The 13,424-nt window shown below is 33.8% G+C and overlaps 2 protein-coding genes across 2 annotated transcripts; one reads left to right on the plus strand and one right to left on the minus strand.

Moving 5' to 3' along the window:
- Window positions 1-395: 395 nt before the first annotated feature.
- LOC116013575 (26S proteasome non-ATPase regulatory subunit 12 homolog A-like) lies at window positions 396-5,648 on the plus strand. The gene is made up of 12 exons (XM_031253406.1): window positions 396-573; window positions 675-869; window positions 1,421-1,528; window positions 1,634-1,738; window positions 1,847-1,903; window positions 2,000-2,196; window positions 3,255-3,354; window positions 3,502-3,614; window positions 3,744-3,897; window positions 4,066-4,143; window positions 5,007-5,245; window positions 5,334-5,648. Exons 1-11 carry the CDS (start codon window positions 571-573, stop codon window positions 5,223-5,225), a joined length of 1,329 nt encoding a protein of 442 aa, XP_031109266.1. The 5' UTR covers window positions 396-570; the 3' UTR covers window positions 5,226-5,245; window positions 5,334-5,648.
- A 1,322-nt stretch (window positions 5,649-6,970) lies between these two features.
- LOC116012575 (ethylene-responsive transcription factor ABR1-like) lies at window positions 6,971-8,790 on the minus strand. The gene is made up of 2 exons (XM_031252147.1): window positions 8,397-8,790; window positions 6,971-7,832 (listed from the first exon to the last, which is right to left on the minus strand). The coding sequence occupies exons 1-2, from the start codon at window positions 8,716-8,718 to the stop codon at window positions 7,285-7,287; spliced, it is 870 nt and encodes a 289-aa protein (XP_031108007.1). The 5' UTR covers window positions 8,719-8,790; the 3' UTR covers window positions 6,971-7,284.
- Window positions 8,791-13,424: the final 4,634 nt, after the last annotated feature.

Genomic DNA, 13,424 nt, shown 5'->3' on the forward strand with positions numbered 1-13,424 from the left:
CGGAGAAAATTAACGGGAGGACTAGGGCAGGTCAAATTCGAAAGAATGAGGATGACGAAGGGTCGATTTGAAAGTTTAGGACCATATATGGCGGAACCACTATATTCGAGGGACCTTCGCTGATATTAACTCAATATTTAGTATACCTCAAATAATTCGTCGAAAACATTTGATCAGAAGCTATTCTGTGTATTCTAGACAAGGATTCTGTGTATTCTATACAATAAATTCCTTGAAGTCATTCGCGTGCGTCCGCAGCCAGTAACATCAAAACGAAGTCGTTTTGGACTAGGGTATGTGGACCCTGGTCCACAATATAACGATTGATTTCCATCCTACATATACATGTCCAATCTAGAATACATAGAGCCATTAACCAAAAGAATTTGAAAGAGAATAGGGAAAGGCAAGAAAAAAAAAACGAAAAAGAAAAAGGAAAGAGGTTTACCAGCTGCTCAAGTCATTCGATAAAACCCTCATAATCAAATCGCAGCTCTCTCTCTTCTATATAATTAGGGTTCCAGACCTCAATCAGATTTCCTGGAATTGAATTCAATATACAAATCTGCGATGGTTAGATTTGCCGTTCTTCGTCTTTAATTTGGATTTTTTTTATTATGAAATTTGTTTTTTTCAGATCTTGAATTTCGCGAATGGAATTCTCTCTGGTCCAGGAAGGAGACGGGAAATTGGAGGCACAGATAGAGGCGCTGCTGAATGTCGAGAAGCAGATGAGGCAAGCCGGCGATGTGGCCGGCACCCGGAAGGCCGTTAGCGAAATTCTGCAGCTCTGCTTCGAAGCGCGCGCCTGGAAGACCATCAATGATCAGATTGTTCTCTTGTCCAAGCGTCGTGGTCAACTCAAGCAGGTTAAAATGTTTTTCTGAATACATGTGGTCAGCTGTAGTATTTTTTGGTACATGATTCAGCCAGAAAATAGCTAGTTTTTAACTTATGTATGAGTTGTTGAATTCAAGAATTTTATCATTCAAGCATCAGTGTATTTGTGAATAAATTATGAGAGTGAATAGATCCTCTTCTTTTCCGAGTGGGTGTTCATCTTAATCCTCACATCCCTTCAAAATCCAGTTTGTATCTGCATTACCATTGGCACTAGGGCACCTCTCTTTCTAGTTTCATTTTTGTAAAATTAAAATGAATGGAATAGTTCTTCAAATATGGTACACTGTGCATGCTTTGTGTGTTTGCTTGAGACACAGAGAAACCCAGATAAGTGCCTTTTAATTATAAACCTTTCAATTCATGACTTCATGTGATTGTAACCGGAAAACTGTTTTGCTATGGTGAAATTTTCAGTTTTTCATTGTTAATATAGGTGTTTATGATCTTTCTTGCGAGCCTTTTCTTCTTGTTAGGCTAACTAGTCACCAAGTAATAGGAGTTTTTTGATCCTTTGCAGGCTGTACAAGCCATGGTTCGACAAGCAATGGAATACATTGACCAGACTCCTGATCTGGAAACTAAGATTGAACTTATCAAAACTCTTAACAGTGTGTCTGCTGGGAAGGTTAACATTTTTTCATGTCATTCTAGTTTGAAGGCATTATCTGTTCTTTCTTTTCACCCTTTTTGTATTGTTTCTAAGATTTTGAACCTTGGTATTACATGGCAGATATATGTTGAGATAGAGAGGGCTCGCTTGATTAAGAAACTTGCAAAAATAAAAGAAGAGCAGGGACTCATAGCTGAAGCTGCTGATTTGATGCAAGAAATTGCGGTAACTGATGCAATTTATTTATTTACAGAAATATTTTATTTTAACCAATGTAAGCACACTCTAGGTATTATTTGTCATAGAAACTGGTTAACCATGTTTGGGTTACAGGTTGAAACATTTGGAGCAATGGCGAAAACTGAAAAAATTGCTTTCATTCTTGAACAAGTAAGTGACCTCTTTCCTTATCTTATTGCCTGGGACCTGTTTTGTATAGAGACCTTGTATAAAAATATTTTAAATATATATATTTTTTATTTACAGGTGCGTCTATGTTTAGACCGCCAAGATTACGTACGGGCACAGATTCTCTCACGAAAGATCAATCCTAGAGTTTTTGAGGCTGATACTTCGAAAGAAAAGAAAAAACCGAAAGAAGGTGAAGCTGTAGTGGAAGAGCCTCCTGCAGATATTCCATCGCTGTTGGAGTTGAAGCGGATCTACTATGAACTAATGATTCGGTATGTGAGATTCTTTCTTACCCTTGTATCTCCTTATGGTTTTTCCTTATCTATTTGGTCATAACTCATAATTCTCTCTAAAAGTCTTGTCAAACATTTGCATGAGCTTTTTGTGTATTCCTTGCTTCATTTGCTAATCTTACACTAGGGAAGTCCTTGTGAATAACTTATCAATTTATGATTCATTATGCTTGTTATGGGCTTGGGATTTCAACCTTTTTTATGCTATCTATCTTTTCAACCGCCATGGATCAGATACATTTGATATACTTACAGAAGTAATTTCCATCTCTTCCCAGTATTTTCATTATTTTAATTACAAAATTTAAGAAGGAAGAGATTTTTTTAACAGTGTATGGTTACCTAGAGATATGCATGCTCATATGGATTTCATGAATTGAATGTAAACCTGACATGAAGGTTGTCTATATGAACTAAACATATAAGCTTGGCTTGGCTTTCTAGTTGCTAGAGTTATGAGATTGATGCTGATTAGGTGTCTGAAGTCTGATTGCTACTTAGTCCAAACACCCCACAACTCTTATTATTTCTTGAAGTTTAAAGGCACAATTATATGAATGACTTAGATACTTTTTCTAATTGATTTTTTTGGTATTGGATTTTTAGCACTTGCAAACATAATTGTTGTACTCGACACTAAAAGTTATATTTGGCCACTTCTTAGTTCAACACTTAATAGATCCACCTTCTCATGCTTCTGTAGTTCTGTGTTTAAATAAAATCAAAGGACAGTTCCTCTGGTCTCCCCTCTAGTTTGATGAAATTCAGTGGAGCCCCTCGAGTTTTCTAAATTTCATAAAATTTTCCTCGTATATCTCACTTTACTCTCATATTGAATTACTTTAAATGTGAAATTCATGATTAAATGTCCATTACTCTTTTGCAAAGTTTATTCTATTGAGGGTTTTTTTAATAAATAAATAAAATGAAACTGTCTACCGGAGGGAATGCCAACATCTGTAAAGCTTGGATCAATTTCCATCTGAGCATTTTTCTACTTATTTATCTGTATTAATCTATTTCTTGACCTAATGTAGGTATTACTCACATAGCAATGATTATCTTGAAATTTGCCGGTGTTACAAGGCAATATATGAGATACCTTCTGTAAAAGAAGACCCAGAAAAATGGATACCAGTAAGCTGTCTTCTAAATTAGCCTATATATTATTTCACTTGTTCTTTAAATGTGTTATTTTTATGTACATATACCTCTATGTGCAGTATTTCTTATGGTTCCTAATAATCAAAAAACATTTTCTTATATGATATCTGTTCAATGCAGGTGCTAAGGAAAATATGCTGGTACCTGGTTCTGTCTCCACATGATCCTATGCAATCAAGCCTTCATAACGCTACCTTGGAGGATAAGAACCTTTCAGAAATCCCTCATTTCAAGTTTGTTCTTTTCTCATATCCTCCATAAAAATTTGTGCTTTTCTTTCTCCATACACTTTAAAAGAGATACTTTTGGTCAACTAAAGTACATAAATATACTTATGAAACCCACTTGCCTTCTTGTTTTAGGGTGCTATTGAAAAGATTAATTACCATGGAGGTTATTCAGTGGACAGTTTTGTGGAAAACGTTCAAGGATGAGTTCGATAATGAAACAAATATGCTTGGTGGCTCCTTAGGTGACAAGGCAGCCGAAGATCTTCGATTGAGAGTGATTGAACATGTAATCATGATATCTTCATTTTCATTTTTAATTCTTGTCATGTAGTCGCCTTAGTGGCATTGATACCAAAGATCAGATGTGTCCATGACATGTTATTATATGTTATAGTTCCTTGTTTGCTTTTTAAATGAAGTTGTAGTAACTTGTTTCCTTGAGTTTACCTTGCAGAACATCCTTGTCGTGTCAAAGTATTATTCACGAATAACCTTGAACAGACTATCAAATTTGCTTTGTCTTACTATTCAGGTATGCTGTCTAAACTTATACTATATTACAGTCATGATTTCTCAATTTGTTGTCATTCTACAGTAATGAGTAAGAGATTTTTAGCTATAAAAGTTTGTGCTGGAGATCTGGACTAAGCTCAAGTCTTTGTTCTTACAAGGCTAGGAGCCTGAAAGAATAAAGTAAAGAATTGAGTCTATAGATAACTATTGAAGATCAGATGTGCTTCAGTTCATTACCAGATTAATATCAGTAAACTTCAAATTGGGATGCGTAAAATTTGCCCATAAATGCCTTGTATATGCTATCAGTAAATAAGGGATGATAGAGAACAAAATGATTTACTACTCAATACTTAGAATGGTCTTTACTTTACTGTATTAAGTTATTCATGAATATAATCTCCATTTTTATATTATATCAATAATAATAATAATAAATAAGTGTGGGAATTACCCTTTCCACAAAGTACAAGAATTACAATAGAGTTGAGGCATTGGATTGTCATCTTTGTGGGTGTCTCCTTTGAAGTTCTTTTAGCTTTATGTAACCATGTTTGATAAACTTCTGTGGTCATTAGGCTGTTTCTTTAATAATGTTCCTTACAAATGCCAGTGGCATATAATGGAGCCTTCTGGATTTGGCTTGATGCTGGGAAAGCTATGTTTTATGCGGTTGTAGTTGCCTTTTTAGTGAAGAATCCTGGTGTCCTTGCATGGGTGTCATCTCATCACTATGTGTGACAGATATTCTGAATGACTATTTTACTACATATATGCAATTCTGTATTATTCTCTATTTTCTGAACTTTCTTTGTCCTTGCTTTGTTTTGTGTCTGATGGGGTTTGTGGTTTATGTGGGCACTAATATTTATTTAACATCAGGAAGCAGAAAAGCATCTATCAGAAATGGTTGTATCCAAAGCACTGGTTGCAAAGATCGACAGGCCAATGGGTATTGTCTGCTTCCAACCAGCAAAAGACAGTAATGATATTTTAAATTCATGGGCGTCAAACTTGGAGAAACTACTTGACCTTGTAGAGAAGAGTTGTCACCAGATCCACAAAGAAATGATGGTCCATAAAGCTGCTCTAAAAGCTTGAGATAATACCAGTAACTTCAGGTGATTTGTGTATCCGATGCTTTCGTCATTCATTATTATATTATATTAGTTACACGAGGAAATTGAAATAAAGTTTTGGTGATTGCAGGACTGCTCTTATGACCCATTTTGAGGAGCATTGGCAGAACCTGGAAGCGGACATTACTGCTGTTATATTGCTGCTTGCATCTTAAGACTTGTGACATTTGCACGGTTTCTGCCAAGTGCTTTTTATGTACTTCTTGTATGCCTTTGGTGATTGAATTGATTGTGATCAACAAGATTTTAGATTTGGTGACATCACATACTTGCTTACATTACATGCCATGCCATCTACTTATTGATTAGGGCACAAACTCTCTTAGTTTATTTCAAAATGCGACACTACTTTTAATTGCTTACTTTGATTCCATTCCTCGCTCAATTGTGGATATTGCATTAAACCATTTCCTGTTAAACTGGTTTTCAGAGTGACTCGTCTTCTCCAATGGTTGATGCTAATTGAAAGCTTCAATACTAGTTTCCTATTTCACGGAGAAAGTAAAATTGTTTGTTTTAAAATTTAAGTCTTCCGATTATAGTGTTAATTTTTAGTTTCTGATTATAACTATGTGCTTATACTGCAATTAGTAGTCTTGCAAGATGACATAACACTTCAAATATTGTTTTTTTTTTATTTTTTAATAAAACTTCACAATTTTAAAAATAAACTGTCAGGTGAATTGCACGTCTAAACAGAATATAGGGTTCACTCTCAGAGATGATTTAAGTACACTAGGTAGTTAAATGATGATTTAAGTATGTATTTTTGTAGTATGAACATGAGTAGTCTTCAAATTCCTAATCATGGTGTGAATTTGGTGATTTCATACTCTACCTTAAAGTGTGGGATGAGCTACATCATATTACGTCAGTGTTACTTGGTTGCACTATTGCTTTTTCTGCTTCTGATTCCCATCACTCTCGCCCGTGCTGTTGCTATTTCTCTTGCTTTAATCCGGCAAAATGTTCCTATGTTTGGATCTGTCGCCACGCTACTAATTTAGTTTCCATAATTGGATGTAAGATCATAGTATTTAAGAAGTGTATGGTCTTGTAATAGTTAGTAGACAATTTTGGCTTATTTGATCGCTATTAGTTGTTTGACGTGGTTAAACAATCAATATAAGTGTTTGTTTAATTAGTTTTTTGTAATAGTTTATTGTTTCAAAACACTAGAATTTTAAAAGCTTCTCAAAGCAATTTTTTGATTAGTTTTTAAAAAGAAAATTATTTTGCATGTAATCAGTTATCAAATATTTAGCAAGCAACCCGTATGTCTTGTTATATCTTATTAAGGGGTACTTAGCAAATGACTGATAGTTGATTGGATTAGTTGGTTTAACTAGCTAATAGTATTAACTGAATAGCTGGTTGTAAATTTTTGTTGTTAAATTAAGTGTTTACTTTTAGTTGATTGTATCTAAAATGACTTATAAGGACATAAACATATTATGCTAATTTATTAACTCTTAAAATTATTTTTACACTAATAATAATATAATAATAATTATTATTATTATTACAAATATGAGTAAAATAAAAAAGAAAGAAAAACATTATTATTTTTGTTACGGAAACAAAAAGAAAAAAAAGAGCAAGACAGATGGGTAATAACAGATGACAAAGAGTAAAATGATAATTTCATTATTGAGACCAAAACTCTAATATTCTTAGCTTTTCAAATAAAAATCAAAGACAAAGATATTTTCGAATTGGTGACCTTCCATTTAGGAGAACCACAATTATGTCGCTTGATTACAAGTTTTTTTTTTTACTATACTTTATGTTTTTTTAAATAGCCAAATAGTGAGAAGAAAATAGCCAAACACTGAAAAATTGAAATGAATGTATAATAAATTCAATCATAAATGTATAATTAGCTTAACAACGTAACCATTTGTGTAGAAGCAAAATAGAGTCTGTCCTTCCAGACGTGGCTGCATCTCATTTTCTTCCAAAAATACAATCACGGATTATATTGCAATATCTATCGAAAAAAAAAAAGGATTGGAGAATCCTTATCCAGATGAAGAAGGGTGGTGATAAGCAGAATCTGAGCAAGAAGTACTCTGAGTGCCAACCGGAGGCTGAGGCTGATAATGAGCATAAGGCATGGAAGATGAAGACGACGACGAAGATGAAGATGATAACATTAATTGTTGTAGAAAACTTTGAGGGTGGTTGATGAAATGGTTGTGAGTTTGAAGGGGCTGGGAAGATGAAGAAGGAATAGTAGGATTTTGTAGGGGGTTGGGAATGGGGGGCAAGAGGAGCCTCACGTTTTCTGGGAAATTAAGTTTGGCTTTGCTGCCGCGGAATCTGAGGGCGGCTTCGTCGTAGGCTCTGGCTGCGGCCTCGGCGGTGTCGAAGGTGCCCAACCACACTCTCGTCGCTCTGAATGGATCTCTGATTTCCGCCGCCCATTTCCCCCACGGCCTCTGCCTCACTCCTCTGTATCTTCTTCTTTCCCCCGCATTATTATCTCCTCTCCCTGTGCTATTAGCAGGTGGAGTATATACAAAGGATGCAGCTTCACTTGATCTTATTATTGCACTAGACTCCCCACCTGTTAATAAAGAAATATATATGAGTTTAATTATAATTATATTGGTGCTGGGCTGAGCGGGAGAAATAGTTAGAAAGTTATTGAATAAAAACTGAATATTAAAAAAAATATGTGACAGTATAAAGAAATAAAATACAAATACATTGATTAATAATTTATTATCGAAATGGTCCCTCGACTATTACGAAATTATCAATTTAGTACTCGATAATTTTTCGTGTCCAATTAAGTCTCTCGACTTTGAAAAATTTAATCAATTTGGTCCTTCATTTATTTTGCCGTTAAATCGGGACCAAATTGATAATTTTGCTATAGTCAAGGGACCATTTCAGTGAAAAATTAATTACCAATTTGCTCCCTTAACTATAGCAAAATTATCAATTTGGTCCCAATTTAACGGTAAAATAAACGGAGGACCAAATTGGTTAAATTTTTCAAAGTCGAGGGACTTAATAAGGCACGAAAAATTGTCGATGACCAAATTAGTAATTTTGCAATAGTCGAGGGACTATTTCGGTAATAAACTCCATTGATTAATTATTTGGATAATGAAGAATAGCGTACCTGAATATCCTCCTGCAGCGCTAGCAGTATTAGCAATGGAAAAATTGTGATATGAGCTGCAAACTGTATCAACTGATGATGATTCCAAAAACTGGCGATGCTCCTCCGGTTCCCAATTCTCTCCGGCGGTCGGGTGAGGACGGCGGCCGGCCACCACGTCCGTCAAAGCTGAAACCATTACAGACATCTCGTGTTCCCTGTCAAGCCCGGAAAACATGGGCGAAACTAACGATTCCAACCTCATAACATCATCATGATCTTCACTACCTCTACTACCCCCCCTCGTTCTCTCTCTTGGATTCGCCACTTTTCCGATACACATGTAATACCATTAACGATCAGAGATAGGCGTTGAATGAATACACCTTCAATTCCATCATATATATATATATTCAACTAACGGAGTTGACAATTAAGGTAGTGATAGTAATAATGTTTCTTGGATGGGTAAATTAATATGAAATGGGAAAACAAAAGTAGTTAAAAATGAAAAGAATAGCATAAAGAAACGAGCGCCGCCAAATAAAGAGGCGGTCGTATCTGCCGTTTATGCTTCAATTCGTCCACTTCCTCATCCTCAAGAAATGAATATTCCAAAAATGAATAAAATAATAATACACCCTTCAACTATAAGTCAGAGTGCAATTGAACAAAAGAGTTAAACACTTTTTTGGTTCAGTCTAACAGGAAAGCTACCTAATTATTCTTTTTAATATTTACTCTATCTAAATTAAAAATATACTATAAAAAAATTAGAATATATTTTTTAGATTTAATTAATTTTTTAAATTTCTTTTAAAAACTTACCTATTACATAGAGATAACTTGTTAACTAACTTAATTACATAAAAATGAAAAATTAAAGTGTAATTAAAATTTATTTTTTGTTTATAAAATTAATTGCACTTTGACTTATAATTAAAGTGCTCCTTAACCCTAAAATAATTAGTTTGCCAATGTTTCAAGAAAAAAAAAAAAATTAGTTTGCCGAATCCGCCACTAGACAAGCTGGACCCAGCTTAAAAAATGAAATTACAAAAATGGGCGTTAGTTTGAGGTCAACATTAAGTAATGTGAATTCACATTACCGGAATCATTTGAACCGCCTTTTTGTTTGTCGGCGGTGAGATCGATGCCGACGTCCAGAATTGGCATATTCATATAATTAACGCGCTTACTTGCAAATTTTTATGAAGTTATTATTGTCCATGTCTTTAATAATCTTAAGTCTTAAGGCTACTTTAGGGCGGTTAAGGAACCGAACATAAACGAATGGAGGTTGTTCGTGTTTGTTTGTTAAGGTTTTGGAAATTTTGTTCGTGTTTGTTTGTTAAGGTTTTTGAAATCTTATTCGTGTTCGTTTGTTAAGTGTCTATTAGTGTTTATTAACGTTCGTGAACGTGTTCGTGTACATTCATGAAGAGGTTCTTGAACACTTAATTATCAAACACTTACAAATGTTCATGAACACAATTCGTTCGTGAACAAGACATAATCTACATTCACGAACAATATAATAACCAAACAAGCAACGCAACTATATATGTTTGTGAACATGTTCGCAAACATTATTAAACAAACACTTAACGAGCTTGTTCGCGAACATTACTAAACGAACATAAATGAGCTTGTTCGCGAACATTACTAAGCAAACACAAACGAGCTTGCTCACGATCTCTTAGCAAACGAGCTTATCACTGTTTAGACTCTGTTCGTTTATTAACCGAGCTCTAAATTTTGTTTGTTAATATTCGTTTACCTTAATAAACGAACATAAACCAACACTTACAGAATATGAACATGGGTAGTTTGTCGAAAGCTCTGTTCGCTAACACCCCTAGTTATAATAAGATCCTCCAAAAAACTAGAATGTATTGACTTAATGATGTTGTAAATTTCTACAAAAATGTAGTAATTATTTACTATTATTAAATAAAATTATATAATTTTTTAAATTATAATTTTATAATTTTATTTACATTTGGACATTGCAATTTCATTATTAATTTTAACTAGTATTTTTACCCGTGCAATGCATGGAATGAATTTGTTATAATATATTAAGAATATTTAGATCGATATATAATTATATAAATTATAATTATAACATCAAATATTATATAGTGCAATTGAAGATATGTTTTGGATCAATTATGTTTTTTGATGTTATTCTTGTTTGAATTCGAGCAAATAATTGCTAAATTAATAGCTAATATGTAGCTGTACGCATGCAGTGTTGGAACTTTAGTGATTTTATATATCATTGTTTAGGATTTTTATAAATTGGGCAAATATGCTCGTTCTCTAGTAACTCAATTATAGGAATCAATTGCTATTCTAATTCATATGTATGGAAGATATACCTTTGTGTAGATATATAGCAATTTTGTCATCTTGGAAAAAGAAATATAATATCACCAGTTGTATTTGCACATTATTGAAAACCTCTTTGTAGACGACATTGATTGGTAGTAGCAATACAATCTTGTCCATCATCGTCTAGAACTAACACTTTCAGGCCATAAGGATAGGTGACTCGAGAGAAATCCACATACAATTGACTATGATTAAAGATTGATTTTTTCAGCAATAACCCAACGTGAGTTAGTGTTCGGCCCTAGCTTTTGTTGATATTCATGGCATATGCAAGCATCAACGGGAATTGTTTATGTTGAAACTTGAATGGCAATCTCGTATCATAAGAAGTGAGAGACATTCGGGGGATAAGAACTTTGGTTCCTTCATGTGTCTCATTAACTATTCTTGCTTCAACAATGTGATTTGCCAATCTTGTGATGATGAGTCGCGTATTGTTATAAAGACCAAGAGAATGGTGTATTTTCCACAATAACATAACGGTGCACCAACCTTTAATGTCAATGAATGATTAAGAGAATCCTACAATCTCAAACTATTTAAGAATTTAGGAGTGTGTACTTTTGATAGATTTTCATCGTCTGATTCTGCCTTACACAAAGAGTTACAACTTACATATGTTCGTCCTTTTGCAATATTCATGTCGCACATGTACTGATTAATTTGATCAACAACATCTAAAGTCAGCGAGCGGATCACTCAACCTTCTAGCTGCGACTCGTCAATCGTGCCATATCTTGAGCTTGAAATTTTTAAAAACCACTTTCAAAGTAATCAAAATATTGAGTCATAACAGTATTGACATTGAAATTTTAATTTTATGATCTACATGTATATATTCTGTGATTTTTTCAATAAAATTAGTTTTGATAGTCAAACTGCAAAATATATTGATCTTACCAATTACTAAATTTCAAAATTCTTCAGATTCACAAGTATATATAAGTAAAACTCACATCTAAAGCCTAATTTTTTTTGTCAATATTTCATACATATAAAGCAAGTCTCTGACTATTTTGAGAAGTTAGTAACCTTGAGTCTAACATACCATATATCTAAACTGTTAATCCAAACTTCACTCCAGATTACAAAATTGAGTGTATGGCTTTTTGTGATCATGCACATCCAAACTGTTGAAATGCGATGTCCATAACCATTGATTGGACAGACCACTAATGGTTCGTAATTCATCAAAGTATCTATTTCTTATGATATTATGATTTATAACATATAAGAATCAACAAATAAACTATAGTATGAGTCTTCCTTACACGCAACAAATATCACAAAAATTCAATGTTTAAAATAAGTGTATAAATGCAATATGTATATAATTTGTATTGCATTATATATCATTAATTTAATTACTTGTTGGTCAGTTATTGCAAGATCTTGAGGTACACTTATATTTTGATATTCAGTAAGTATAACTATATTAGGGAAAAATTCACCTAGGGGTAGTAATGGAATAAGCACATGAATTTTTGTTGGTTAACCGTAGAGCGTTGATATTCTCTGGACAAATAACAACGCATCAACCAGAGCCTTAAAGAGTTTTTCCTTGTCCTGGGGATATGTCGAATGCAGAGACGAAAATAGACTCCATTACTAACCAATAAGGAGAAATATGAGAAATAGTAGAGAAGAATAGAAAATATTCAATGGTAGAATTGTTATTTGCTTTTGAGAGTATTTATAGTGCAATTTTAATAGTCAAATAATAGTCTGTATTTTATTCAAAATTATGAATTACCAATTCTTTGCCCCTCCCCCCCCCTCCCTCCTTTCACAATCTTATTTATATTCATATCCATTATCCATTACATTAATTAGTAATTTTTCTGAACATTATGGCTGCTTGAATTCTGGATCCTTGTTATTACTATTACTATTACTATTATTATAGTTATTATTATTGTTGTTGTTGTTATTGTTATTGTTATTGTTATTGTTATATATTGTTATAATTTCAATGTCTTAACAAACTAACCACCTGAGTTGGTTCCACGGAGTTCGGGCACGTCTAGTTGCCTAGTAAGGTGGGTAATGAAGCTAAGACAATTTGACATCTATTTCAAGTGAAGTTAAACGATCAAAGGACAAGTATGGGCATACTTCATTGTAGAGTGCACATCCAAGGAGGCAACAAAATAGGCTCGAACTAAGGAAGAGAAGTGGTGGACCCTCTCAACCCATGGATCCTCTAATGCAAAAGGATGTGGACGTGGGGTCATCTAGATAATCCCAAAAGGCTTTCAAGTGTACTGCATCTTTTGATTCCACTTCAAGCTCTACAACAACGGGTTGAATAAGAAACTTTCATTAGGAGGAAAAAATAGAGCCAGACAAGTTATCGTACTATCGATGTACTCAAGCAGATTTTAGCCTTGAAGAAATAGGATAAGTTGAATCCTCCATAATAAATAATTATTAGATGTAAGCTTTGGTGATACAAAGTGGTGGGCAGACTGCAACGTGTTTAGAGTAACTGTCCAAGCGGGCGTTAAATCGCTTACTATACAGCTGGAATAAGCGAGTCTTGCCATAAGGGGGTGTTGCATAAAATCTATGGATAACTAGACGTTTGATACCATATGAGAACACCAAGTCTGTATATTATTATATTCACACCCATATGTACATGACTACATA

Source organism: Ipomoea triloba, chromosome 3 (genome assembly GCF_003576645.1).
Source record: "Ipomoea triloba cultivar NCNSP0323 chromosome 3, ASM357664v1".
Classification (NCBI taxonomy): Eukaryota; Viridiplantae; Streptophyta; class Magnoliopsida; order Solanales; family Convolvulaceae; genus Ipomoea; species Ipomoea triloba.

What these genes read in the sequence shown, in the direction of transcription:
- LOC116013575 (XM_031253406.1), top strand. An exon ending in ATTTGATGCAAGAAATTGCG is followed by an intron (nt 1,739 to 1,846) that starts GTAACTGATGCA and finishes TTTGGGTTACAG; the next exon opens with GTTGAAACATTTGGAGCAAT. An exon ending in TACTATGAACTAATGATTCG is followed by an intron (nt 2,197 to 3,254) that starts GTATGTGAGATT and finishes GACCTAATGTAG; the next exon opens with GTATTACTCACATAGCAATG.
- LOC116012575 (XM_031252147.1), bottom strand. Translation starts at nt 8,718, where the DNA reads ATGTGTATCGGAAAAGTGGCGAATCCAAGAGAGAGAACGAGGGGGGGT. An exon ending in CGCTGCAGGAGGATATTCAG is followed by an intron (nt 7,833 to 8,396) that starts GTACGCTATTCT and finishes CTTTATTAACAG; the next exon opens with GTGGGGAGTCTAGTGCAATA.